Source organism: Hyaena hyaena, unplaced genomic scaffold, assembly GCF_003009895.1.
Source record: "Hyaena hyaena isolate Hyena2069 unplaced genomic scaffold, ASM300989v1 scaffold_712, whole genome shotgun sequence".
NCBI lineage: Eukaryota > Metazoa > Chordata > Mammalia > Carnivora > Hyaenidae > Hyaena > Hyaena hyaena.
Window position 1 is genome coordinate 323081 of NW_024081340.1, and position 25260 is coordinate 348340.

At 40.8% G+C, this 25260-nt stretch overlaps 1 protein-coding gene across 1 annotated transcript in view; it reads left to right on the top strand.

Annotated features, from left to right (window-relative positions):
- Positions 1-25260, top strand: part of ARHGEF26 (Rho guanine nucleotide exchange factor 26) — a 128924-nt gene that overhangs the window by 11576 nt on the left and 92088 nt on the right. Inside the window, exons 4-5 of the mRNA XM_039217684.1 lie at positions 16015-16071; positions 19340-19500. Of these exons, the coding sequence (XP_039073615.1) occupies positions 16015-16071; positions 19340-19500 (218 nt within the window). The remainder of the gene's footprint in view (positions 1-16014; positions 16072-19339; positions 19501-25260) is intronic.

The window sequence follows — 25260 nt, forward strand, 5'->3', positions numbered from 1 at the left end:
GTCCATGTGCCTGGATCTGACACCCAAGCAGAGATCCTATTCTAGCTGAGGGGCCTGGAGCTGGGGGCCTGCGCTGAGCCAGGGACCAGGCTCTATATGCTCCTGCCATTTGACCACAATTAGATTATGGGGTTCTCTTAACATTTTTAAAAGTTAATTTTGACTTATATAAGCAACACACAATACATTCTTCACACAAAAAAATTCAAACATTTCAGGTAAGACTAAAATCTCTTGTCATATTCGCAATCCCAGTCTCTTTCCCCTTCTCTATTGGTAATGCTGTTCTTTTTTCTTTTTTAATGTTTGCAATGTTTATTTACTTTTGAGAGAGAGAAAGATAGAGAACAACTGGGGAGGGTGAGAGAGAGAGAGGAGACACAGAATTTGAAGCAGTCTCCAGTCTCTAAGCTGTCAGCACAGAGCCTGATGTGGGGCTCGAACCCACAAATTGTGAGATCATGGCTTGAGCCAAAGTTGGACGCTTAGCCCACTGAGCCACCCAGGTGCCCAGGCAGTGCTGTTCTTTTTTTTAAAAATTTTTTTTTAATGTTTTATTTATTTCTAGGAGAGAGAGAGACAGCGTGAGCAGGGGAGGGTCAGAGAGAGAGGGAGTCACAGACTCTGAAACAGTCTCCAGGCTCTGAGCTGGCAGTCAGCACAGAGCCCGACGCGGGGCTTGAACCCCCGAACCGCGAGATCATGACCCAAGCGAAAGTCGGACACTTAACCGACTAAGCCACCCGGGCGCCCCAGGCAGTGCTGTTCTTAATGTGGTAACATTCTTCTCAAAATCCACACATATACATTTAAGGGAAATATAATGATCACATGTGTTTACTTAAATATATACTGCACAAAGTTCACAATTTTGCTTTTTTTTTGAATGACATTTTATAAATCATTTCGTGTGTATACATGATGATCTTCACTGTTATTTCTAGTTGCTGTGTTATTCTATACAATGGATATCTGTTTTTCCACCTTTCCTTTTGGGCGGTTATACATGCATTGAGAATATAATAAAACTTTGAGGCATGGATCTTTAGAAAAATGCATACACAAGTATACATGTAAATACTTGTTTATAATTTTTGTTTTTTTTTTTTTTTAATTTCAGTTTGAGAATATTTTTTTTCTTGACTTTAATCTCTAAATACTGGGAGCACCTTACTTGAGCTGTCTATACATTGAGTACAGTTTTCATGTTGTTCCTATCACCTTTAGAAGTTTTCCTTTTTCTGAATTATAGCAGAGTTGGAACTTGAGCTGTATAACTCTTTCTGAGGAATATATATGGCTGTATGAACGGCTCCAGCTGTAGCTGAGTAATGAAAGGGCAATTGAGTAGTAGATATGCCAGTGTTTATGTTCTTGATTCTCCTGAGAGAACAATGGGATGTGAAATGTGGGTGTGTGCGCACCGTGCCCCTAGGGAGGCAGAACACAAGAGACAGGTGCTCCAAGAAAGTGGGAGTTGATGAGCACAGGGATATTAAATTTTGCTTGGCATAACTACAAAAAGGCATTTCAACCAGGAACCTAGACTTGGGACCCAGTACAAAGAAGGTCTTATTATTTCATTGAGCAGAAAACCAATGAGAGGGATTGATGAGTGATTCCTTCATTCATTTAGTCTTTATGGAGAGGCTGCTGTATTCCAGGCCCCGTGCCAGACCCTCGGAGTTAGAGCAAAACAGATTCTGCCTTGCATTCATGTCCTTACAGACACTTTTCATGGTGAGACAAATCCCAAATAATCCCACAGAGAAATGACAGAATTACAGCTGTATTAGTGTCATGAAGGACAAGTTCATGATGCTCTGAGATCCTGTGGGGGAGGGCACTTGTCTGGGCAAGGTGCTGTCAGCCGATAGATAGTGGCAAAGGAAGGGAGCTGCCGTCAGTGACGTGTCCATGTAGGTGTCTGAGTGGAGTTGGTGGTGAGGGACAGGCATAAGATTGAGGTGTCTCAGGCGGAGAAATCGTCCTGTACAGGGACCCTCTGGGGTAATGGTGGGTAAGAGGAGTTGAAATAAAATTGGTGCAGTTGGAGCCTCTTGCTTTGCTTGGAGGGCTCTTCCTCACTCCTCCCATCTCTAAATGTTGAAGGCTCCCTAGACCCCATCTTTGGGCCTCTTATCTGTACTCATTTGGTGATCTAATCTGATCTTGTAGATTTAAATACATCACATATTCTTTTTTCTTTTTTTTTTTTTTCTAGGAGAGAGAGAGAGAGAGAGACAGCGTGAGCAAGGGAGGGTCAGAGAGAGAGGGAGATACAGACTCTGAAACAGGCTCCAGGCTCTGAGCTGGCGGTCAGCACAGAGCCTGACGTGGGGCACGAACCCACGAATTGTGAGATCGTGACCTAAGTGAAAGTCGGACGCTTAACCGACTAAGCCACCCAGGCGCCCCAATATATCACATGTTCTGATGACTACAAGTGTCTGTTTCTGGACTGGACCTTTCGCTGAATTTCAGAGAAGGTTATCCCACTTCCTTTCTGATATCGAATTGGCATCTCAAAGTTAACCTGTCCAAAAGTTCACTTCTGATTTATTTTTTTTATTCTTTTCTTATCAAACAGCAACTCCCTCTTTCTACTTGCCAGTGTCAAAAACCTTGCAATCATTGCTCATTCTTCTCTTTCTCCCATAACCTTCTTCAAATTTGTTGCAAAGCCTGTTGCCTTTACCTTCAGAATAGAGCTACTCTGCCACTCTACCCTGTCCAGCGTAGAAGTAGATTATCCTCATTGCTTCCCAGCTCAACTCCTGCATCTACTGGGATATCTCTCCTCCATGTAGGAGTATATAATTATATTGTTTGTGATCCTGTTAAAATATGTTGAGATACTTTTTGTTCTGAACCCTGAAGTGTTCTTACCGAGAGTCTTACAGTAGCCAGTGAGGCTGTGTGATCTGGCCTACTTACCTTTCTGGACTCATCTCCTGCTTCCGCCACCTTGCTCATTGCTCAGTCTGCTGATGTTCCTCAAATAAAGGACATACTCTGACCCAGGGCCTTTGCATTTGTTGTCTGCCCAGCCGATAGTAACTTTCTTCCAGAGAGCCACAGGGCTTTCTCCCTTACCTTCTCCCTCCCTCTTAAAATTTCTTATCTTCTCTTTGATACTTACCCCTCTAACGTACTGTGTCATTTACTGTTTTGGTTATTGCCCATCTATTCTGCTAGAATAAAAGACACGTGATGGCAGAGGCTTTTGTCCCTTTTGTTTTCTGCTATATCACTAGCACATAAACCCACACATGACTTACAGTAGGCTTGTAGTCACTATTGGATAAACTTATGAATGAATGTATAAATGAAGGAATAAATGCAGAAAACTAACCCCAGAAGTGAAAATAGTAGAAGTTACTCAGCCGTGAAAACAATGAGGAAGTTTCCTATTTAGGGACCGCTTGGAGGCTATATTTAATTTTTGTTAAAAAAAATTATTGATGGTTGTTCGGCTACACCCTGGATTTAATACATGTCTTTGATACATTGGGGAGACTTGGCTTCTTCCTGTTTAGAACTAAGTTAGCCCATGGTGGGTATTTGCATACTATGAAATCAAATTCAATTGCAACCTAATTTTTCATTTGGTATTTTTTTGGGGGAGGAAAATGGGGTGCATGCGAGAACAGTAGCATTCTGTAGAAATAATTAGTGCAACTAGGTAAAAGGAGGGAAGGCTCAGTTACTTTGAGGAGTTCTGAATACTGAGCCTTGGATTGTGGAAATTATCTCTCAGAATCTTGCATTTACTGTCTCAATCTTAAGATGTGCCCTTGTGGTGTCTCTTCCTTTAGTCTATGATGGAACTCTTTCCTCAAGGCCACGTCTACTGAGTGCTTTGTTTCCGTGATGATGCAAGAAGTCATTACTTATAAAATTACTGTTGAATCTTTAGATATGGAACTTGGGCTTAAAAATTTGTTTTCTCAGGTTTTATTGATTTTTCCAGACTACTGATAGTCTCTGGATTTTCTACTTTAGTCTGTACTCTGATGTTTTAGGATTATTCTGGTGCTCATTATCTGAATATCTATTATTTGAAGTGATGAAAGATTATAAAGCCAATGGACAGCCTCTACAAAAGTAGTGTTGGCAGTGAAAGGAAATTGCAGATTATTTTCCCGGTTGGTGTGGGAGAGAAACAGTGCCGCCCACCCAACTGCAATAACACAGAAACGGAGTGGTTCCCATTTTCAAGTGGCAGGAAACTCTCTTTCTGGTAGTGATAGGCAGAGGAGTGTGATTGTTGTTTGCTAAACTGAACAACTGGGAGCCCTTCTAGCCACACGGGCTCAAGGCTTCAGTGTGAGCAGGCAGTGCAGTGGCTGACTTGCAGGAGAGCTGTAGCTCTGAGACCTGCCATTGGACCATTAGGATATTAAGTTGTTTTTCATGCAGTTAAATTATTGACCAAATATTTGCAGAGGACTTACCATGCACTGGGGAGTGTCCTGTGTCTTTTCACTATAGTTGATGTAGTCCTTAGGACAATACCATGAGGGCAGTGCTGTCTCTCTACTTTGTTTCAAGGCGGCTGAGACTGTGAGATGTTAATATAGTTTCCTTCTATTTTTGTTAGGGTCTTGAGATTTCCTAGAACAGAGCCTCTCAGGGGCCCCATTATCATGGATACATGTACGCAGGGCTCTGGAAGAGCAGGAACTATATTACTATATTTACCTCTGGTACTTGGCCGATAATGTGACTCAGCAACTATCTACCTGTTGGCTCACTTCTTGTCAGGAACCTGCTGTCCCATTTTACTATGCCTGTCTTTTCTCCCAAGAGTTTCTGCACACTCGGTGTCTGAGTTCTCCTAACTTAGACTTGAGGTCACCAGGGATGGGCCTCCCCCACCTGATGTTACCCTTTCAGCTTCCATGTATAACTACTCAGTTCAGTTTCTTGAGAGAGAATCCTATCGGATCATATCAGCTCAGCACTTTCCCCTGACTTAAACATTTATTGTTGTTTGGCCCAAGGTGCCTAATTAGATCTTTTCCAATCAGCTTTGGCCTCCATGATGCATGATGGTGCTAAATGTCACCGCCTTGGGTCATTTATTTTGTGGAGGTTGTGAATGGAACAGCTTTCCCTGTAGGGGTCTGTGAGACTGCTCAGCAACATGGCTCACGTATCTACTGCAAATTTACCCATGGTGGAGTCAATGTTGCAAACATACTGCCTGTCAGAGGCTGAGCCTAATGAGAAATACGTTTTACTTTGTAATCATGTGTGTGTGTGTGTGTGTGTGTGTGTGTATGTGCAAACTAAAGTTAGAAGTTATCCTCAATACTTGCATTACACAGTGGTATTTTCTGTCGCTTTCTGTTTTGTTCCATTGAAATAGATGTTGACCAGAAGTACATGAACTTTACTGTGTCATTCACTTGGAGTTTGGAAAACACTGGTTCTGAAATCCATTGCTATTAACACTGTATTGTAGTGGATGGAGCAAACAAAGCAAGCCTAGATCCCAGTACCTGCACTGCAGGAACTTAGAAGCCGGTTCAGAAGACAGTAGAAATGAAACATCTAAGGGATGTTTCTGAAAGAATGTAGGCCACGATGCCAAAAGGAATGACCCAGATAGATATTGTAGAGAGCCATAAAGGGCAGGGAAGTTTTCTCTAGAGAATATGACTAAAACTAGGTGGGCAGAAGAGTAGGAAAGAAGAGGAGCGGAAGTATGAAATACGGCTTGAATGGCGTTTGACATACGGGTAAGTGGAAGAACAGCAGTGGTAGTTCTGTGTCTGTGTCTCAGATCTCCTGCAAACAGTGAGACTGTCCCTGTCCGAGGAAACCACTGCGTGCTTTACATCGAATGTAAAACGTCAGTTACCTCACCTTCTTACCCAATTTTCCAGAACAGGTTTCGCTCCGGTTAGATTTTTATGGCAAGTCTAGGAAATTAACTTCATTGCCAGTGTTGTTTTAAGTAACTTACTGTTTTGGAGTTGATCGTTCCCCCTCCATCTGCCACTTGACAAAAACAACAGACAAAAGTGAAAGAGCCACTGAGATGCTGGCACTGCCTGCACACACGGCAGCTTTCCTGTCCTGCGAGAGGAGGCCCTCAGCCCTGTTCTGCCTTCGTCAGCCCCTGTTGGCTCGCGCCTTCAGTATGAGTCAGAGGAGCTCGTGCTGTTACCACCTCGACCGAGTCCAGTTACTGCTGTCACACCTGCACACCTGCCTGTCCTCACTCACTTTCATCACTGCCTCAGAAGCCACTGTGTGGTTTGGTCCTGACTGAAATCTTGCTTTCTTGTTGCCTCCCTGTCCCTTAGCTACTTCACTTTTATCTGCTAGTGGTCACCTGCTGTGTCTCTAGCTTTCCTTGTGGGCGACAACAAAGAAATGCAGGTATTATTGGCACCTTTGAACAATTCCATTTGCCTGCCGTACTTTATTCTTTGCGAGAGAGGACTTTGAAACATATTTTAGCCTTCACTAAAAATGAAGCTTTAACTACAAAGCCAAAACATGTTATTTACTATACAGGAGTCAAAAAGTACCAGTAGACAAAAGGAAGAAAATAAAAATTAGTTGAAATCTCTCCCCTTCCCCATCACTATTGACATTTTGATATAGAACTTCACAGACCTTTTTAAAAAATGTTTACGTATAGAGTTTTTTCTTTTAAGCAAAAGCTCAATAATTCAATATTGTCTTGTTACCCATATTTTCCCTCTAACAATATTATTATAAATATTGCTTCATGTCTTTAGACCTGCTGTTTTGTAACTCTTTTTTTTTCTCTTAACCATGTTTTGAATGACTTTTCACGTCATTAAACTTTCTTCCACAAGAGCTATTTTTAAAGCCCATATTCTGTTTCATCAAATAAGTGGATGTTTGGTTCTGTTACCCAACTCACTGTTGTCAATCATTAGTTTGTCTTTGTTTTTCACTTTAAAACTCAAAATCTAAAGCTGAATAAGTTCTTTCAAACAATGTTTTGAATCACAGAAGTGGTCGGTTCTTTTTAAATTTTTTTTAATGTTCATTAAGAAAGAAATTTTTTTAATGTTTGTTTATTTTTGAGAGAGAGAGAGACAGAGCATGACCAGAGAGAGGGAAAGAGGGAGACACAGAATTTGAAGCAGGCTCCAGGCTTCGAGCTGTCAGCACAGAGTCTGATGTGGGGCTTGAACACATGAACTGTGAGCCGAAGTTGGATGCTTAACCAACTGATCCACCCAGGCACCCCTAATGTTCATTTATTTTTTAAATTTAAAAAAATTTTTTAAAACATTTATTTATTATTAAGAAACAGAGGCAAAGCATGAGCAGGGGAGAGGCAGAGAGAGAGAGAGAGAGGGAGACATGGAATTTGAAGCAGGCTGCAGGCTCTGAGCTGTCAGCACAGAGCCCAATGTGGGGCTCGAACCCACAAATTGTGAGATCATGACCTAAGCTGAAGTCGGATGCTTAACCGACTGAGCCACCCAGGTGCCCCATGTTCATTTATTTTGGAGAGAGAGAGAGACAGACAGACGGACAGACAGACCGAGTGTGAGCAAGGGAAGGACAAAGAGAGAGACAGAATCTGGAGCAGTCTCCAGGCTCTGAGCTGTCAGCACAGAGCCCTATATGGGGCTTGAACTCAAGAACCATGAGATCATGACCTGAGCCAAAGTAACTTAACTTACTTAGCTTAACTAACTGAGCCCCCCAGGTGCCCCCCCAGGTAGGTTCTTCTTATAACATTCAACATGCCAGTTAAGGCTGAAATGCATTTTGACTTTACCACCAATTCCAGGCCCTTTCCTGTTAACCACTGTTAACACTGCTTCTCGGGATTCTATTAAATGTTTTACTTTTTACAACAGCTCACCTTTTATTAAATAGTTTTAGATAATTGCCCTTCTCTTCTAAAGTCAGTTTCCTTTTCATCCTTTCTACTTTATGTCAGCTTTTCATGCCTTTCCTAACTTCTGCTCTTAATTATCGATAGATAAAGGAGAGCTGCTGCTTCTCATCTGGGGGCTAGAGTTAGAGTCGGGGCTCAGCAGCCCACAGGGGAATGAGGCTAGTAAGAGCTGCAAGTGAAAGAGAGGAGTGTTTAGCAGGAGTCATGTGGGGATTAATGAAAGAGTTAAGTTGCCAGGTACCCCACTGACAGTGTAGTTTTCAACAGCAGCAGAAGCTGGGAACCCAGTGGGAGACGAGGTGTCTGTGGCATTCAGGAAGAGGACTGTGGTTTAGGGGAGGAACCGCTGCAGATCACAACTGTCAGGAATTCAAAAGTGTGTTAGAAGGCAGTGGGCCGTGCTGGTTAAGGATGGTTAAGAACGTGCTGCAGCCCTGGGCGGGTGGGCAACGGCAGGGGGGGGGTGGGGGGGAGGGGGGCCTAGCTGGCAGGACTGGGTTTGCATCCTGGTTGTACTGCTTATTAGGGCTAATGATGTAACTTTTCTGTGATTCGGTGTTTCATTTGTAAAATAGGGATTGAGCCAGCCTCTTTGCACGATTGTGATAAGGTTTAGGTGTTACAAGTTCTGGTGCATGGTGAGCACTGGATGCAGCAGTAGTTTGAGAAGTAAATGAAGGAGTTTGAGAATTAAATTAAAGACCGACAAGAATTCTGCATCATGAGTTGGTCAGACATGGGTAGATAGCTAGTGAGGGCTGGCTGGCCCACAATGAAATAATGCGTGCTTATCTCCTAAATTGTACAAAGGACAGTGGTTCATTCTTGTACATGTTATTACCTATCTGCTTGTGGTTTGTACTCTCAGCCTCCTGTCTGTATTGAAATAATTTGGGTTCATTCAGGAATCCTGACTCTGCCTGTAGAAGGTGACACAGGCCATAGAGGAGAAAAAGCCTCGAGCCCTGGCCTGCCTTATCTGAATTTGCTTTTGACTTAGCTGACCTGAGCTTACCTCCAGGAGGCTGTTTGCTGCTTCTTAAGATCCAAGAACTTTGCTGAGTAGTACAGGATTATTATTACAGTAGATCCAAGAGGAGATCAGTTTTTTGAACAAATGAATTAGGAGGCCCCTGGCTCGTTAGTTGACGTATTTTTAAAATTAAGCCTATGATTTTATTAGATGGGCCATTGTCTTCTACCTCTTCATTTTTTAAAATAGTGTTTTATCTATTTACCCACCCCTCCCAAAAAATGTGACACTGTCTTCCTCTTGATCTGATCTTTGGCTACACAGATGTTTGGCACTTTGTTTTTTAGTTTTTATTTATTTATTTTTAGATCTCTGAGCCTTTAGACTTATGTTCTGTGGCAGCTCATAGTTTAGGTAGAGTGATCTCTCAGGGTCTTTCTGATGTGGATGAGGTGGCCCTGGAGAGAGCCTACGGGCCTGGTTATAAGGACACTATTTCTGGATTCGGGCAGATTTTTCATCTTAGGGACTGTAGACATAACTCTTGGGGGAGCGGCCGTTCCTGTTATTTACAGTGAAAGAACTCTAGCTCATTTGTAATTCAGGGGCTGTATGGGTTGTGTTAAGTCTGGAAAGGACCTGAGAGTGATTGTGTCCCATGGTATAATTTTACTTGGCAATTCTTTCCCTTCCCACTCTTGAACTCTTGAGAACAAAAGCCTGTGAATAGGAAATCACCAACAGGCGTGAACAACCAGCCGATTTTCAGCAAGTGGGTAAACTCCAGCAAGTTTAAAGGTCTTAGCTCAAATTGAGTATTCAATGTACATTAATGCTTTATGGAGCCAGAGTGATCTTGGATTATAAATACCTGATCTAATTTTTCACTAGCTGTATTTCTGAGCCTTTTTGGATAGTCAGTCTTTCGGGGCCCTCCCATTCTGGTTTCCCTGGCTGGTGGGGAAACAGAGAAAGAATGTGCCCCCATATTATCTAGAAATAGTATCAACTCGTGGAGGGCCTGAGAATATACCCCATGGAAAATGGTCATCTAGTCAACTGAGAAACTGGTGTTACTAATGTTGGCTCCCTCCACAGATATAGGGCCGGCTCTCTTCTGTAGATAGGTTCTGTATAAATGGCAATACCAGAGCTGTTTGGGACTTAGAGAACATGGCTCATAACCTATATCAGTCAGTGAAGTCAAAAGCCAAAGAATAATTGTACAAAGTTTATGGATGTCTGGACAAAATTCTCTGCAAGGTGAAGACTCCTGTAACTATGGTGAGTGCAGGCCTGGAATTAAGTGCTAAAAGCCTGCCTGTTCCCTCTTAGGGTAGTCATCTAAGAAGCTCAGACCTGCAAGGTATTGACAAGGATCCAGGCATGAATTTTAGATGGAGTATCTACTAATTAACTTTTGTTATTATACTTTATGGAGTTTACCTTTTTATCAATTTCAAAAACTACATTTTAGGTCTAACTAGACAATATCATTTCCATAGATGTAGTCTCTTGTACTGTTCTTTATTAGTTTTAGCCAATTGTCAATTCCATCGCATTTGAATATGCAGACTATATGCATTAGAAAGATCACGAGTGAAGAGTTTCAGTACTGATTACAGCAGTAAATACATATGTATAAATAGAGTCTATAAGGATGGATGTAAAACTGTTATAACATTAATGAATTCTCTGTATTCACCATTTGATAAGCTACATACATATTTATATTTTTTAACTTATGTTAAGATTATAGATTTGGGGAGCCACCACCTGGGTGGCTCAGTCTGTTAAGCATCGGACTTTGGCTCAGGTCATGATCTCACGGTTCATGAGTTTGAGCCAAGCGTCGGGCTCTGTGCTGACAGCTCAGAGCCTGGGCCTGCTTCAGATTCTGTGTCTCCTTCTCTCTGCTCCTTCCCCACTCATGCTTTGTCTCTCTCTCAAAAATAAATGAACATTAAAAAAATAGATTTCAGCTCAGTTCTGTTATTTAATTTGATGTAATTTTTATATACTTAAAATACTGAAGATCATAGCATGCATCATACTTCTTAGAGTCTAGAATCTGCCGCGGCAGACTTGAACACTTCTGTGAACTGGTTAGATTTTACAAATCAAGCACCCCAAGTTGAATCCAGTTCTTAGTTTTTCATTAAACTACTTTTGCAGTTCTACTTACTGCCAACATAGTTGAATACAAAATTTAAATCCGTGAGGAAGAAGAAAGCTCAAGTGAAGTCAGAAGAGACATGTGGAGGAGGGTTGCTCTGATGTGTTCCCAGTTGTCCTCAGCCAGAGCTACCAGTATGAGATACGGGTTACAATATAGAAAAGGCCTGTACCATTTTAATTCTTTTTTCATTTAGGATAGCACGTAGGAACCAGGTGTTAGAGGCTGCTATACTATTTTCTTTTTGTTTTCTACACATAGAAACAAGAGGAACACTTGAGGGGACATGATAAACTCGATAATATTTCAGATTCTCTTAGCATAAATGTGCAAACTGCAAAAAGCAGGTCTGTTTTTAAAACTATAGGTATAAATATATGCTTTCCATGCATTTTTTTTCTCCCTTCTGGGGGCGGGGGAGGGTGAGCGTTTCAGTGGGTTTACTTAAGTTTACTGATAAGGTTGCTGTTTGAATTAGAAAATTTATTTACTATTAATATCCTCCGTATTTCCTTTCCTTTTCCACCCTCAACCTCTCCTTTCCTTTCTTGTTTCTTTCTGTGTGATCTTTTGCTCTGGTGTGTTTATTCTACCCTAATATTCTATACTCTGCCCTTTGCTGGTCTCCATGGGGCCTCCTTTGATATCATTCTCTCCCTCTCTTTCTCTGGTTACATCTCTCCACACTCCTTAGTCTCTGAAAGCCCCTGGCCTGGTCATGACCTTCTATATCCAAGTAGCCACTCTCAGGTACTACTTAATTTAGCATTGAATGTGGAAAGACGTCTCAGGTGGATGAAAAGATTCCTTTTGGCTCTGGAGGGAGAAGGCGTCCAGCCTGCCCTGGAGCAGGGGCCTGGCAGCCAGCCAGAGGGCTTGGTCTGTCATTGTCGTAACTCTCTGGAGCAAACTTTCAGGCGTCTCCAATGAGCTGCACTACAGATTTCTTAATTATGATCCAAGAACACTCCTGAGAATCTTAAAACAATTTTTTTAATATTTATTTTATTTTATTTTTTTAAATTTTTTAAAAAAATGTTTTATTTATTTCTAGGAGAGAGAGAGAGAGACAGCGTGAGCAGGGGAGGGTCAGAGTGAGAGGGAGTCACAGACTGAAACAGGCTCCAGGCTCCGAGCTGGCAGTCAGCACAGAGCCCGACGCGGGGCCCGAACCCACGAACCGCGAGATCATGACCTAAGCGAAAGTCGGACGCTTAACCGACTAAGCCACCCAGGTGCCCCAATATTTATTTTATTTTTGAGAGAGCGCGAGCGAGAGAACAAGGGAGGGGCAGAGAGAGGGAGACATACAGAATCTGAAGCAGGCTCCAGGCTCCGAACTGTCAGCACAGAGTCCCATGTGGGGCTTGAACCCACGAACTGCAAGATTGTGACCTGAGCCAAAGTTGGACACCTAACCGACTGAGCCATCCAGGTGCCCCTAGAATTTTTTTTTTCTTTCTTCTTTTTTTTCTGTCTCAATGGTTTTATATCTGTTTCTGGTTTCTTACTGATGACTTTTTGGTCAAAGGAGTATTTTATTATTGTTTGTATTAGTATTAATGAAATATGATAATTCTGGGAGTTGCAGTTGCCTTTTCAAAACTACCTTTCTTCCCTCTCGAAAGAAAAACTATTTTAGCTGGGGATTTTTTTTTTTCTTTTTGATAGGATGAAGTACTGTTAATCCCTCAGTAAACTAGCTGTCATCAGTATGGGTCTCAACACCCAGATGGTTCACTCTCTTTCTCTTAAGATTTCTCGGTCTGGACTCATTAGTAATTTTGGACGGGGATGCCAGTGCATGGAAATTCCTGCTGGTGATCTCACCTGCAGAGATTGTGGGCATGGCGCCTGGCTATCGATCTGCCAGGACTGTGTGTCAGGAAGGAAGTCCTGTGAAATTCCTGCTCAGGGTTAACCAAACGGGAGCAGGGCTGAACGGTTTCATTCTTCTGGCCAGACTCCTCCCTTATTAAAATGGATGAAGAAGCCTTTTTAGCCATGAATTCTTGCTGACAGGCTGACCCAGGGTCAGGATGGTGGGTAAGGCTGAGAACATTCCACAGAATGGGTGGATGAAAAAGAACATATGGAGACTTGCTACAGACCTGCCATTAGAAGGAATCTTAGTAATGATTGCCCAGCACTAGAAAAGGGGTGCCTCTCGCTCACAGAACTGGAGTCTCTCAGCCATATAATATCATGATGGAGAGCATGGGTTCTGAGGTTAGAGAGGCATGAAGGCAGATCCTGGCCTTGCTACCCGTCGGCTGTGTGATCTCAGGTCTTAAACCTCACTTGTTATCCCCAATTCATGTGGGGATAACACCCCAAGAAGAGTATTGACTTTCTTGGGTTTTTATGAGGATTCAGTGGGAAAAAAGTATAAAATGCCTATTTCCACAGTTCCAGGCACACAGTAGGTGTTGAATAAATGATTGTTAACTTTACCATGATTGATTTAGGACTCTTTCTACACGACTCTACTGCTCTCTGTCCTTTTCCAAAAGTCAGGTTAGAGACTGTGACATGGGATTGTCTTCATGTCCCTGGCCGCACCATGTAGGGTGCTGTGTAGCAGTGGTCTTCACACCAGGGCTTGCCCCACCAGGGATTCGCAAAGACTGCAGAGTGGATGGGGATAGTTCTAAAGATACTGGTTTTCAGATGTTTAAGTTCCAGGGATCCTCCTTTCCATCACTGAGACTGCATGTGCACAGTGATACCCCAGGGTTTTTTTCCGGTCTCCCCTCTTACAGTTGCCCTTTGGGTTGTTTTACTAAGGAAAGGCATCTTTTTTATCCATCTCAAATCTTTGGGTGGTGCCTTGTTCCATGGTGTCAGAGCACTGGGGCACAAGATACGGGGGCGGGGGAATGAGTTTAGAATTTTGGTTTTAGGGGTACCTGGGTAGCTCAGTCGGTTAAGCCTCTGACTTAGGCTCAGGTCATGATCTCACGGTTTGTGAGGTCGAGCCTCATGTCGGGCTCTGTGCTGACAGCTCAGAGCCTGGAGCCTGCTTCAGATTCTGTGTCTCCCGAGAAGCTATTGCTACAAAACTATGGACCTTAAAAATAGTTAAGAAGCTATTGCTACAGAGTCTGTGTCTCCCTTTCTCTCTGGCCCTCCTCCACCCACGTTCTGTCTCTCTCTCAAAAATAAACATTAAAAACTTTTTTTTACTACCATACTGCTTTTAGTGCCTCTTTTTTGGAAGCCACCATAAAGTCCCCACCTTACTAAGAGTTGTAGTCTCAGTAAAAATCATTTTTAGGGCTTAATGCATTAAAATTGGGTTATTGTATTGTTTTGTTCATAGGTTATGAATGATAAGTGTGGTGATTATATAATCCAGGAGAGGGTCTTTTATACTTAAAACTCAGTGGCCACAGGACATTTTAGAAAATTAAATTTAAAAAGGTACTTTTGCATCAAAGTATAGTAGTGTAATTCATCAGCTACCCTAACACATAGAATTACATTTGGAAATTTGGGAGGGAAATTGACATAGAAATGTGATTTTTATGGAGAAACAAGAATAATTTTCAACTGTTATGGAAAGCATATTTATTTTTATGTGGATGGTGGTGGATAGCACATCATTATGTTTTTTGTATTCCACTGGATACGTTGAACACAGTATAAGCAACACGTTTTAGAATGTCTAGATTTACAGTGAGAAGAAAAATACATCTTTTTAATTCTTCTTTTTTAAATGTTTGTTTATTTTGAGACAGAGAGAGATAGCATGTGAGTGAGTGAGGGGCAGAGAGAAAGAGAGGGAGAGAGAGAATCCTAAGCAGGCTCCGTACTGTCAGCACAGAGCCCAATGTGGGACTTGATCTCATGAACCTGAACCTAAATCAGGAGTTGGATGCTTAATCAACTGAGCTACCCAGGTGCCCCATCTTTTACATTCTTTAAATGTACAATGAAAATTTTGAGATGTCAACTTAAAAATGATCGAGGTTATGAGCATGGTTAAGAAAACTTGTTTTAGGAAGCATGAAAACAAAATGTTTGAAGACCTGTGTTCTATTCTATCGCCATTAGTTTCTCAGAAAAGGGGAGGGCACTCACGTTTCTTGCTGTCCTTCTTTATGTCAAGCCCAGACTTTAATTAGTCAATATCGTATGTGTGCCTGACCTTTTGCTAATTTAATCCTCAGCTGAAAAAACACGAGTGTTTTTCCTGTGCCAGACTCAGGGGCAGGTGTAGCAGAAGGTGCACCGGGCCCTGCCTTCATGCAGTTCTTAGAAACAGGTTTGGTTTCTACTACTCTTTGGTTTAGAAACTGAATTATGATAGAAACTGCAGTAATCAAATAAAAATGGGATGTAATTGAGGTAGGGGTCATAGTGATTCAGCTAACACTGCAACCACGTTACTCCCAGGACGATACTGGCGGTCATGGTTCTTGTGGGTACTGTTGCTTCTCCAAAGAACATCAGACTGACATTCTTATTTGTCAAATTTAAATATGTGAAATTGGGGCGGACAGGACGTTGTTTTCTTGTTTGATCGGGTCTCTATGAAGAGCACAGGTATTCTGCAGAGTCTTGGTGAAATACAGTATGAAAGTTACTTTTTCAGTGAGCGCTCTTGGGCAGTGAACTCTTGAGAGATGGCTTCACTTTCTTTATTGTTAGGTTTCTTCACTTATGATTTGCAAAATTAATTTGGTAAGTATTTTAGGAATATCTAGACCTAAGACTAGAGCAGATTAACGCAACCTGACATGAGAGTGTTCTGGACCCTTTGCAGTTCTTTTTTATTAATGCTAATTTATTAATGTGATTCAGTATTACACAAGGGACCCAGAAATTAACATGTGCTTAATTCACACGTTTTGCATAATTTCTTATAATTCATTTCTCAAAGGGTATGGAATTATGCCTTTCATGATAAATTGTTTGTTAAAGTAAATGAGCCCAACTTTCTTTTGCTTTTTCCTCCAGGTGAAAAGAAATGGATTATCGCAGACAGTTAGCCAGGAGGAAAGAAAGAGACAGGAGGTATGTTTTCTATTGGCAGATAGTTTTATTTATTTATTTTATATATTTTTTAAGTTTATTTATTCATTTTAGAGAGACAGAGACCACATGAGTTGGGGAGGGAGGGATAGAGAGAGAGAGAGAGAGAGAGAGAGTAAATCCCAAGCAGGCCTCACACTGGCAGTGCAAAGCCGGATGCAGGGCTCAAACTCATGAACAGTGAGATCCTGACCTGAGCCAAAATCAAGAGCTGGACACTTAACTGACTGAGCCACCCAGGCACCCCAAGCAGATACTTTTAGAGCTCCAAGTTATGTGTGTGCTTTCACCTACTGTGTGCACTGGTTCAGTGTTTTCCTTTGAAAACGTATTCATTTTGTTCTTAATAAGGGGTATGTGATCCTTGTCAAATAAAGCTACACATAAGCACCCAGAAAAGAAAACTTTAAAGTTCCTTAATGTCATTTTAACTTAAACAACAAAACAGCTAGGAGAAGTATTTGAGCTGGAAGAAATATGTTGAAAAATGAAAGAGATGTTAGATCCTGGACTTGAAAAAGGATGTTAGTGGAAAAACTGGTGAAATCTGAGTGAGGTACATGCATTTGTCTACAGATAAAATGTAACGTACCCTGGTTAGGGGGACTGGATGAAGGAAACGCAGGAACTCTGGACCCTCTTTGCAATAGCGCTAAAAATTAATTTTATACCAAAATAAAAGTTTGCTTAATAAAAAATAAAACTGATAGTAATAGGATTTTATAACTTGAAGTTTAAATAAATGTAGTTTATTTAATACAGTTTAAGGAAAAAATATTGTAAAATTCTCAAAACACTTACCTCCTGTTATATGCATATTAATATGTAAATAAATTTCTATATGTGTATATAACATATGTGTGTGTGTACACATATATATATACATACACAAAACTCTTGCACAAAGGACATGCACTATATTTTTATTTCATTGGCATAAATAACACAAAAATACAAAGGCACATTATAATTTCATTTTTTTTAAGTTTAAAAAAACAGAATAGTATGTAACATTGGTATACCCATCACTGAGAATTAACAAACATATTAAATTTATACTTTTTTCCTTATATTTTTTAAAGAAAACAAGACTTTTCAATATAGTAGATGTCCTATGTTATCCTCAGTTGTCATTTTCTTCCTCTCCTCCCGAGAGGCAACTGTAATTATGAAATGATGTGTATCTATCCAAACTGTGTTTTTAAATCATGTATTGCATATATTTATGTACATATATTTGTGTGCATGTGTGTGTGTTAAAATGTAGATACATGATCGTTCTGAACATGTTTTTTGTTTCCTTTTGACATTCAGCCCTATATTTGGGATTTATCTAAGATAATATATATTAATCTAGATCATGTATTCAGAGCAGAATGTAGTATTCCATTCTCTGAATTCCACCTTTTAAAAAAAGCTGTTGTCCAAATTTTGGGCAGCAGGTGATGTGGGTTTGCTTTCTTTATTGCAAAATAAATAGTGTTTCTTTGTGGACAAATTCAAGAGCTACTCTAGGGTCCTAACCCCATTTGAACATTTGTGTTCTTTGAAACTTTTCGTATTTGAGCCTATTTCTTTCCCCTATATGTTGAAAATATTCAGATTTATGATATAAAAAAAAAAGCTAGTGATGGCAGCAAATCTGACTTTATGGGTCCTTTCTATTCCTATATAGCTATTTTTAGAAAGCTTAGCCCAATTTGCTTTTAAGTAGTTGATGGTTCCATTGCAGGATGTTTCGGCAGTTATTATATTAAATCTATTATATTAAACTACCACTTATTCATCTTTTCATGTGATCTGTATCGTTCATGTGATCTTTTTGTTCAACTCTTAGTATTTTGCATTTGATTACAAAAGGTTTTGCTTTTGAAAATATTTTGTCATTCCAAGTTACCATATCCATCAGCAACCTGAAATCCATTATTTTTGGTCAGGAAGTGACTATTTTCTTCAGTTTACATTGCATTTCCTAGGGATAATTGTATTGCCTGAAGAGAATTATACAAGATTCAGGTCAGGTGAGACTCTTCATGTCCTCACTCTTTACTCGTTAGATGATTATATCACTTAAGTCCCTGGAGCACAACTGAGGCTAGACCAGCACATTAAGTAAGATGTCCTTTAAAGCTTACCAATGCTGAAAAGGGAGGTGAACATTGAGACTAGCATTAAGCTGACTTACGAAATATGGTCCACTCACTGGCAGCTGGACTTCCATGTGCCTGTGCCTGTCTGCTCCCGCCTAGTCTCAGCCACCACACAGGGCCTTAGGGGAAGAATCTCTTGTGCTTTTTGGGTCAAGGGCTTGAGGAGAGGGGACCTGGAGGTCAAGGCCATCATGGGATAATGGCATTGTTACCAGAGAGATCTCCAGGAAGAATGCGAATCTCAAGCCTGCAAAGATGTTTCCCACCCCACCTCAGGAGGAATCCCTGTGTTGCGATTCTTGGAGGATCTGAAGTGTTAATGAATTAGATGAATTCCTTACACCAGGTGTAGGTGCCTATTCACATATGTGGGCTGAATTTCATCATTAATGAACACTTATCAGGTAACTATTGTGTGCCTGACACCAACCATTTCTGCAGAGGGTCCTTCGCTCCTTCTTGAGATACCGATGAGAGCAGAGAGGATGGCTTGTTGAAAAAACAGAATTACTTTCAGTTATATCAGTTTAATATAAAAGATTTCCTGTGGCTGATAAAAACCTTTTAAGGGTAGATACAGGCATGCTCTTTTCATATACCCAGACTCTTTGGTCTTATTGGCTGCAAATATGGGGAGAGAAAAGGCCCACACAGGAGGAGAGCAAAGAAATGTATTTGTGAGACCTTTTCTCTGAATCCCAAGTGATGTCTATAAATCCTTACTGTCCCAGAGCAGCATACTTTGAAAACAGGGCTGTAGGAGATGACCCCAAGGGTTAATTAACGTCACACTGAGATTTTATGACAGGCCCTAGCTTTCTTCCATAGATTCCACCCCTTGGCAAAGCATGACCTCAGGATGCAATCTTAAGTCATCCGAGTGCTTTCACTTTTTCAGTTTTACACAGTCGGCAGTGACCGTATTTCTTGAGGTTTGGATGTTCATGCTTTACATAAAGACAATAGTTCAGTGATATGTTTTCCTTAGGGCTTATCTTTTTGTGCTTTTCAAGATATGTCTTTTTTGTAGGATGAATATGAGAGCTTATTTTTGTTCTTCAATTACAAGAATTAATATCTTTCTTTTTCCTCTTTACCAGGCTATCTTTGAAGTCATATCCTCTGAACATTCATATTTACTCAGTTTGGAGATCTTGATACGGATGTTTAAAAATTCTAAAGAACTGAGCGATACTATGACCAAAACAGAGAGTCACCATCTTTTCTCTAACATTACGGATGTCTGTGAGGCAAGCAAAAAGTAAGTTCACCTTAGTTGTCTTTTGGTGAGGCCAAGACATTCCTTACTAACGAACATCTGCGTTACCTCAAACAAGACCTTTAGAAGTATGAGGCCTCTTCTGGATTTAATCGGCTTTTATCTTTACTCCTTAAAATAAATTTTAAGGTTTTAGGTTGTTGATGTCTAGATGGATGCCAAATGCATACTGAATTGTCACCACAGACAGTTATATCTGAGGTCTCTCCCTCCTCTGTTCCTCCCTCTTCTCACACTTGTCCTTTTATCCTTCCTTTTAAATTATTTAAATTAAACACCTTTAAGTTGTGTGGGAGAAAAATAACTCATACTAGTCAAACACAAACATTATTTTTGTTTACATTTTTGTATTTTTTGTTCATATATGTAATTATTGTCTTGAAAATGTAGTTGCAGTGACCATACTGGTTTCTTCAGGTTTTCCCTATTTAACATTCCATAAATACTATTAGAGGAGTTTCTATTGGTTTTAATGAGTGTAGGAGCCTCAGCTTGTAAGTCAGTGGTGAGCTCTTACATTCTTCTGAGGGAACTGCAGAGCCTGGACTGGAGCCAAGTACCAGCAGTGTGCTAAGCTGAACAGTCCTTAGCTGCTATTTTGGTAGGTCAAAATGGTTGAATATTGGTAATTTTATATAGTTGGGTCAATGGTGGCTTTAAGCTTAAGCCTCATTAATTATTTGCTTTGTGCCTGTTTTTTTCCTTTTTTAAAGTTTATTTATTTATTTATTTTTTTGAGAGAAAGCATGAATGGGAGAAGGGCAGAGAGAGAGAGAGAGAGAGAGAGAGAGAGAGAATCTCAAGCAGGCTCTGCAGTGTCAGAGGATAGGGGCTTGACATGGGGCTTGATCCCATGAACCGTGAGATCATGACCTGAGCCGAAATCAAGAGTCAGATGCCTAACCAGTTGAGCCACTCAGGTGCCGCTGTGCCTCAGTTTTTCCTAATTTTTGTGCCTGCATATTGGACAAGCTTCAGGACCCACAAAAACTGGATCTGTCTTAGGTAGGGAGTATTCTTGTGCATCCTGACATTGCTTATTTGTCATGTTAGGGCAAAGTCAAGCGGACAGTAATGATAACATGCTCATGCCCACTGGCGCCAGCACTGTGTGCAGGTGAATCTTCCTTTTGAACTTTCAAGATTGAATATTCATGTAGAACATGTAGGCCTGTGACTTGAAGCTACTTCAGAGAGCTGGAGTTTGTGGTCTAATCCATGAGATCTTCAAATTTTTAGAGAAGTGGCACAACTTCAGACGGCAGATTCTGCCACAGGAAAAGATCCTGGCAATCTTGATACTGACATGGATACTCAAAGAGAACATGTTCCGGGACCCAGTGGGCCTTAGGGAGCAGTGGGCCCGTAGTGTGCGGGTGGTGGATGCACCTCAGCTTGGAAATCCTTGTTGAGAAGCTGGGTTGTTGCTTGTGTTCAGTCCCTTGATCCTTTTGATGCCATCTTACCGGTTTGGTAAGAGAAATGAGCATCTCTTTTCTCCTTCAGTGAAGAGTCAGAACAAGAGCCTTAGATGGTATGTCTGTATTTGAAAGTGAGTCTCTTTCATTTTAACATGTACTTTGGTTGATCTATAAAACCAGAGCCCTGTTTTAGATACATAGCTATCAAGAATCAATACTGTTTTGATAACTACAAAATGTAAGTCATGATTTGAATGAGAATATGTTTTCTGAAAACCACAGTGGCATGTTTTTCTTCTAAGGAGTTGTGCTTTGAATTGTGTGGTCATCAGTCAGCTTCTTGTAGTGTATAATGACTCCAGAGAAAGCCTTTAGTAAATTCTGTTGTAGAGTAGCAACAGTTCTTGAGCAGAGGATGTTTTGGGTCCTGACATTCTTTGGGTACCCAGAGCACTGCTTGCTTATCAGGGTAGTCCATCAGGGGCCTGGGCTCCAATAGTTGCCTTTCCTTTTGGGAGCTGGTTAACCTTGAGCAGATTGCTAAACCTCTCCCCCTCATTTCTTATTTATTAAATGTGGATTTAAAAAGTCTACATGGCTGGTTAACCCTGAAATAAGTCATTTTGTTTAAGTCTTTTATGATTTCATTAAAAAGTTTTCATTTCTGGGGTACCTGGGTGGCTCAGTCTGTTATAAATATTCGACTTTGGCTCAGGTCATGATCTCACGGTTCATGAGTTTGAGCCCCATGTCGGGCTCTGTGCTAACAGCTCAGAGCCTAGAGCCTGCTTTGGATTCTGTGTCTTGCTCTCTGTCTGCCCTTCCCTCACTCACGCTCTGTCTATCTCTGTCTCTTAAAAATGAATAAATGTTAAAAAAAAAAAAAGATAAACATCTTTTATATTTTTATTTTGTTTTTACTTAAAACGTAGCATTTTAATTTGGAAAGCTGCCTATGTGATATTTGATCTTTATTATAATATATTTTAACTAAGGTTTAGGAATGTTCAGCTTCTACATGATAATCCTCTGTCTGTATCAAAAAAAGTTTGATTTAGTTTGAAATCCCATTTCAGATACAGTCTTTTAAAAATTCAGAAGGCTCAGAAGACTTGCAAAGCCCATCTCATAATATAATGCCTAATTGCTGAATGAACTTTTAGCATTTGGTCTCTCAAGTGATAACTACTTGATGTGCTACCCATGGAAGAGTTGCCAATCTTAAAGGAAATGCTATATAAAATGTTGAATAAAGCAAAGGACTGGTGTTCAAATTAGTGATTGCTGATGAAGCACGGGATTGCTCAGTGTGGCATAATCAAGACTGTCTTCATCGCTGTACTTTCATGGAAAAATTGTATCTAGAGGTGATGGGATATTAGCAGAGGGTGAGGTCAGAACAAGCTTTGTGGATTCAACAATATGATGTCTGGTCCCCTTTATAGTGACTCAGGTTCCTCACCACTTGCCGATGAATAGCACTAGTAAGCCTTTCTGTGTAAGAAGACATTATATGAAAACAGGGACAAGATCATTCTCATTCTGGGTGGGAGTGCTTATCAGTGGCATGTCCCTACTAAGTTTTTGGCTTTATAAAGAATTGCTCAGGATGCCTGGGTGGCTCAGTCGGTTAAGTGTCCGACTTCGGCTCAGGTCATGATCTCGTGGTTCGTGGGTTCGAGCCCCGCATTGAGTTCTGTGCAAGCAGCTTGGAGCCTGGGAGCCTGTTTCGGCTTCCGTGTCTCCCTCTCTCTCTCTGCCCCTCCCCTGCTCATGCTTTGTCTCTCTCTGTTTCAAAAAATAAATAACAGCTATAAAAAAAATAAAAAAAAAAGAATTGCTCATTTCAGTCAACACTTATAGATCCACCTATTTTGCAAGATGCCTGGGTTCTAGAGCATTTCTGCTGGCATCCACCCAGTGGCTCTTGGTCCCCAAGGATCAGCCGCAGCTGGTGGAACATCTGTAGTTTGTGTGTAGGGGAATCATAGAGCATGGCACTGCCCCTGAAATGCATAGGCCTGGGTCACGCTGGAGGTTATGGGCTGAAGGTTCCCCGGTGAAGGTGAGAGGGTACAGGCCATTGTGTGCCCTGCTGAGGAGTTTTCATGGTTTTTGAAGGCTGTGTGGAAACATGGAGCGATCCAGTAGGGCATGGCCATGGTGGCCCAGGAGATGACAGCGTGGTATTTGTGTTAGAGAGGATATAAAGTTGGTGGAAGATTTGAGGCCACTGCAGTAATACAGCTGGACATGATGGGAAAAAGAGGGGTCCTATGAAGAAGGAAGGACTTGAGAGATACTTGGAACATGGAGTCTTGAGGACTTGGTAAGAAAGAGGAGTTCTGTTTGCCTCCCAGGTGTCTGCCCAGTTGACTGTGGACAGTGGTTGGATTAGCTAGCTTATAAGGGAAACAGGTTAGGGCTTAGTGGGGGAGATAAGGAATTCATTTGGGACCAGTTTTGAAGTGACAGTGGAGAATGAGGGGAGAGTGTCAACTTGAAAGGAGAAAAACGGATTAGAACTCCAGAAGAGCCTTGACTAGAGGCGTAGATTTGAGTCCTGTGGGTTTAAATGAGATACTGGTGCTTGTAACCATGGTTTTTTTAAGTGGTGGTGGTGGTGGTGGTGGTGGTGGTGGTGGTGGTGGTGGTTGCCTCCTACGGGCATTTGGAAATGTATTTTTGATTGCCCCAGTGACTTGGGGACTCTCCTGCCATTTGAAGGTGGGGACGGAAGTGCTGGGCACCCTACAGTTGGTAGGACACGCATGGATTGTCCCATCCAGATGCCAGGTGTGCCCTCCTTGAGATACATGGGTAAAAGGAAATGGAAAAGAAAGCGAGTGTCAGAATTCTGACACGGAAACATTTAAAGAGCCTGTGGTTTGGGACAGAAATGAAGCAAATAGGATAAGAAGAATGACACTGATCTTTGTCAGGCTCCATGACTTTCTCTTTAATGCCTTCCTGTGACCCTTTCCGTCCTGGCAGCTGTTTGCACCGTGTGTGTGAGGCGGCACTGGACTCCCGCTGGTCCTATATTTGTCCCCTCCTAGGAAGAGGCCTCTTTTCTTTTCCTTCAGTGATGATTCGAGCCGAATCTTTTAAGTTTATGCCTTTCGGTCTGTGCCAGTGCAGAGCCTTTGACCTCCCAACTCTGGACCTACTTCCTTTTACCTTAACTGTGTTGACTTCCTTCTGATTCATTTTCATGAAACCCCTCTGGATTCCTGGTCCTCCAGTCTTTTAAGGACCAAAGATGCTTTCATTCATGTATCTGTGTTCATTTACAATAATTTATTGGTAACTTCTGTATTAATAGGGAAAGACCTGTAAGTATGATTAATTTACATAAATTTGCAGCAGAATGTGATCTTATTCCAGTTATTTTTACGTTTAAGATCTATTGATGGTAAAAGACATACTGTCAGGAAAAGAAATTGCCTTTGGTCTAAGACTAAATGTCGACCCTATGACTGTCTTTAGAAATGCTATGCTCTAAGTAAGGTGTTTTGGGTTAAAAGGATTTCTGCAGAATGAAACTAGATGAGGCTTTGTTTTGATGTTTTATAAAATTGATGTGTTTTTACTTCCAATGCTGAGTTTTCATGATAAATTTCTAGGTGATGCATTTAAATTTTTTTCAATCATAAACTATACTATTATTTGTAACCTATTCTTTTTCCTATTCCAAAGTTAAGAGATCGGTATTTGTTTAGGAAGTAATTTAAAGCTAAAACTATGCCATCTTCAATTTTACAGAGTAAAATCAAAATATCCAGCAATGTGTTTTCATGTCCCAAGGAACTGAATTTGTTCCCAAGATATGATGAGCAGCTAATGCCAAACTCTTCACTTTCTGCCTTGTGTGGAAGAGTAAATTACAAAAATAATAAACATACAAAATGGTACTTACCCCGCACTTGCTTCTCCAGAAGATTCTTTTTCCTGATTTTAATCAGATTATGTGAAAATTGAAATATCATGGGACACTGAGTGCTGTTCTAAATACATATGCTTTAATATTAGTTTATGAAATGACTTTATGTTTCAAAAATTGTCATTTTACTCAATGGTGCAGCATATCTGTGTTGTAAAGTGGGTTTCCTATTTGGTAATTAAAAACTCTAAACTTTAATGCATTAACAATAAACCTTAAAAAGTTTCATAGTATTGATATTTCATCCTTCCTAATTTTTAAAGCTAAATTTTACTATTTATTTATTTATCTTTAAAGTTTATTTATTTTTGAGCGAGAAGGAGAGGCAGAGAGAGATGGGGACAGAGAACCCCGAAGTGTGGAGCTTGAACCCATGAA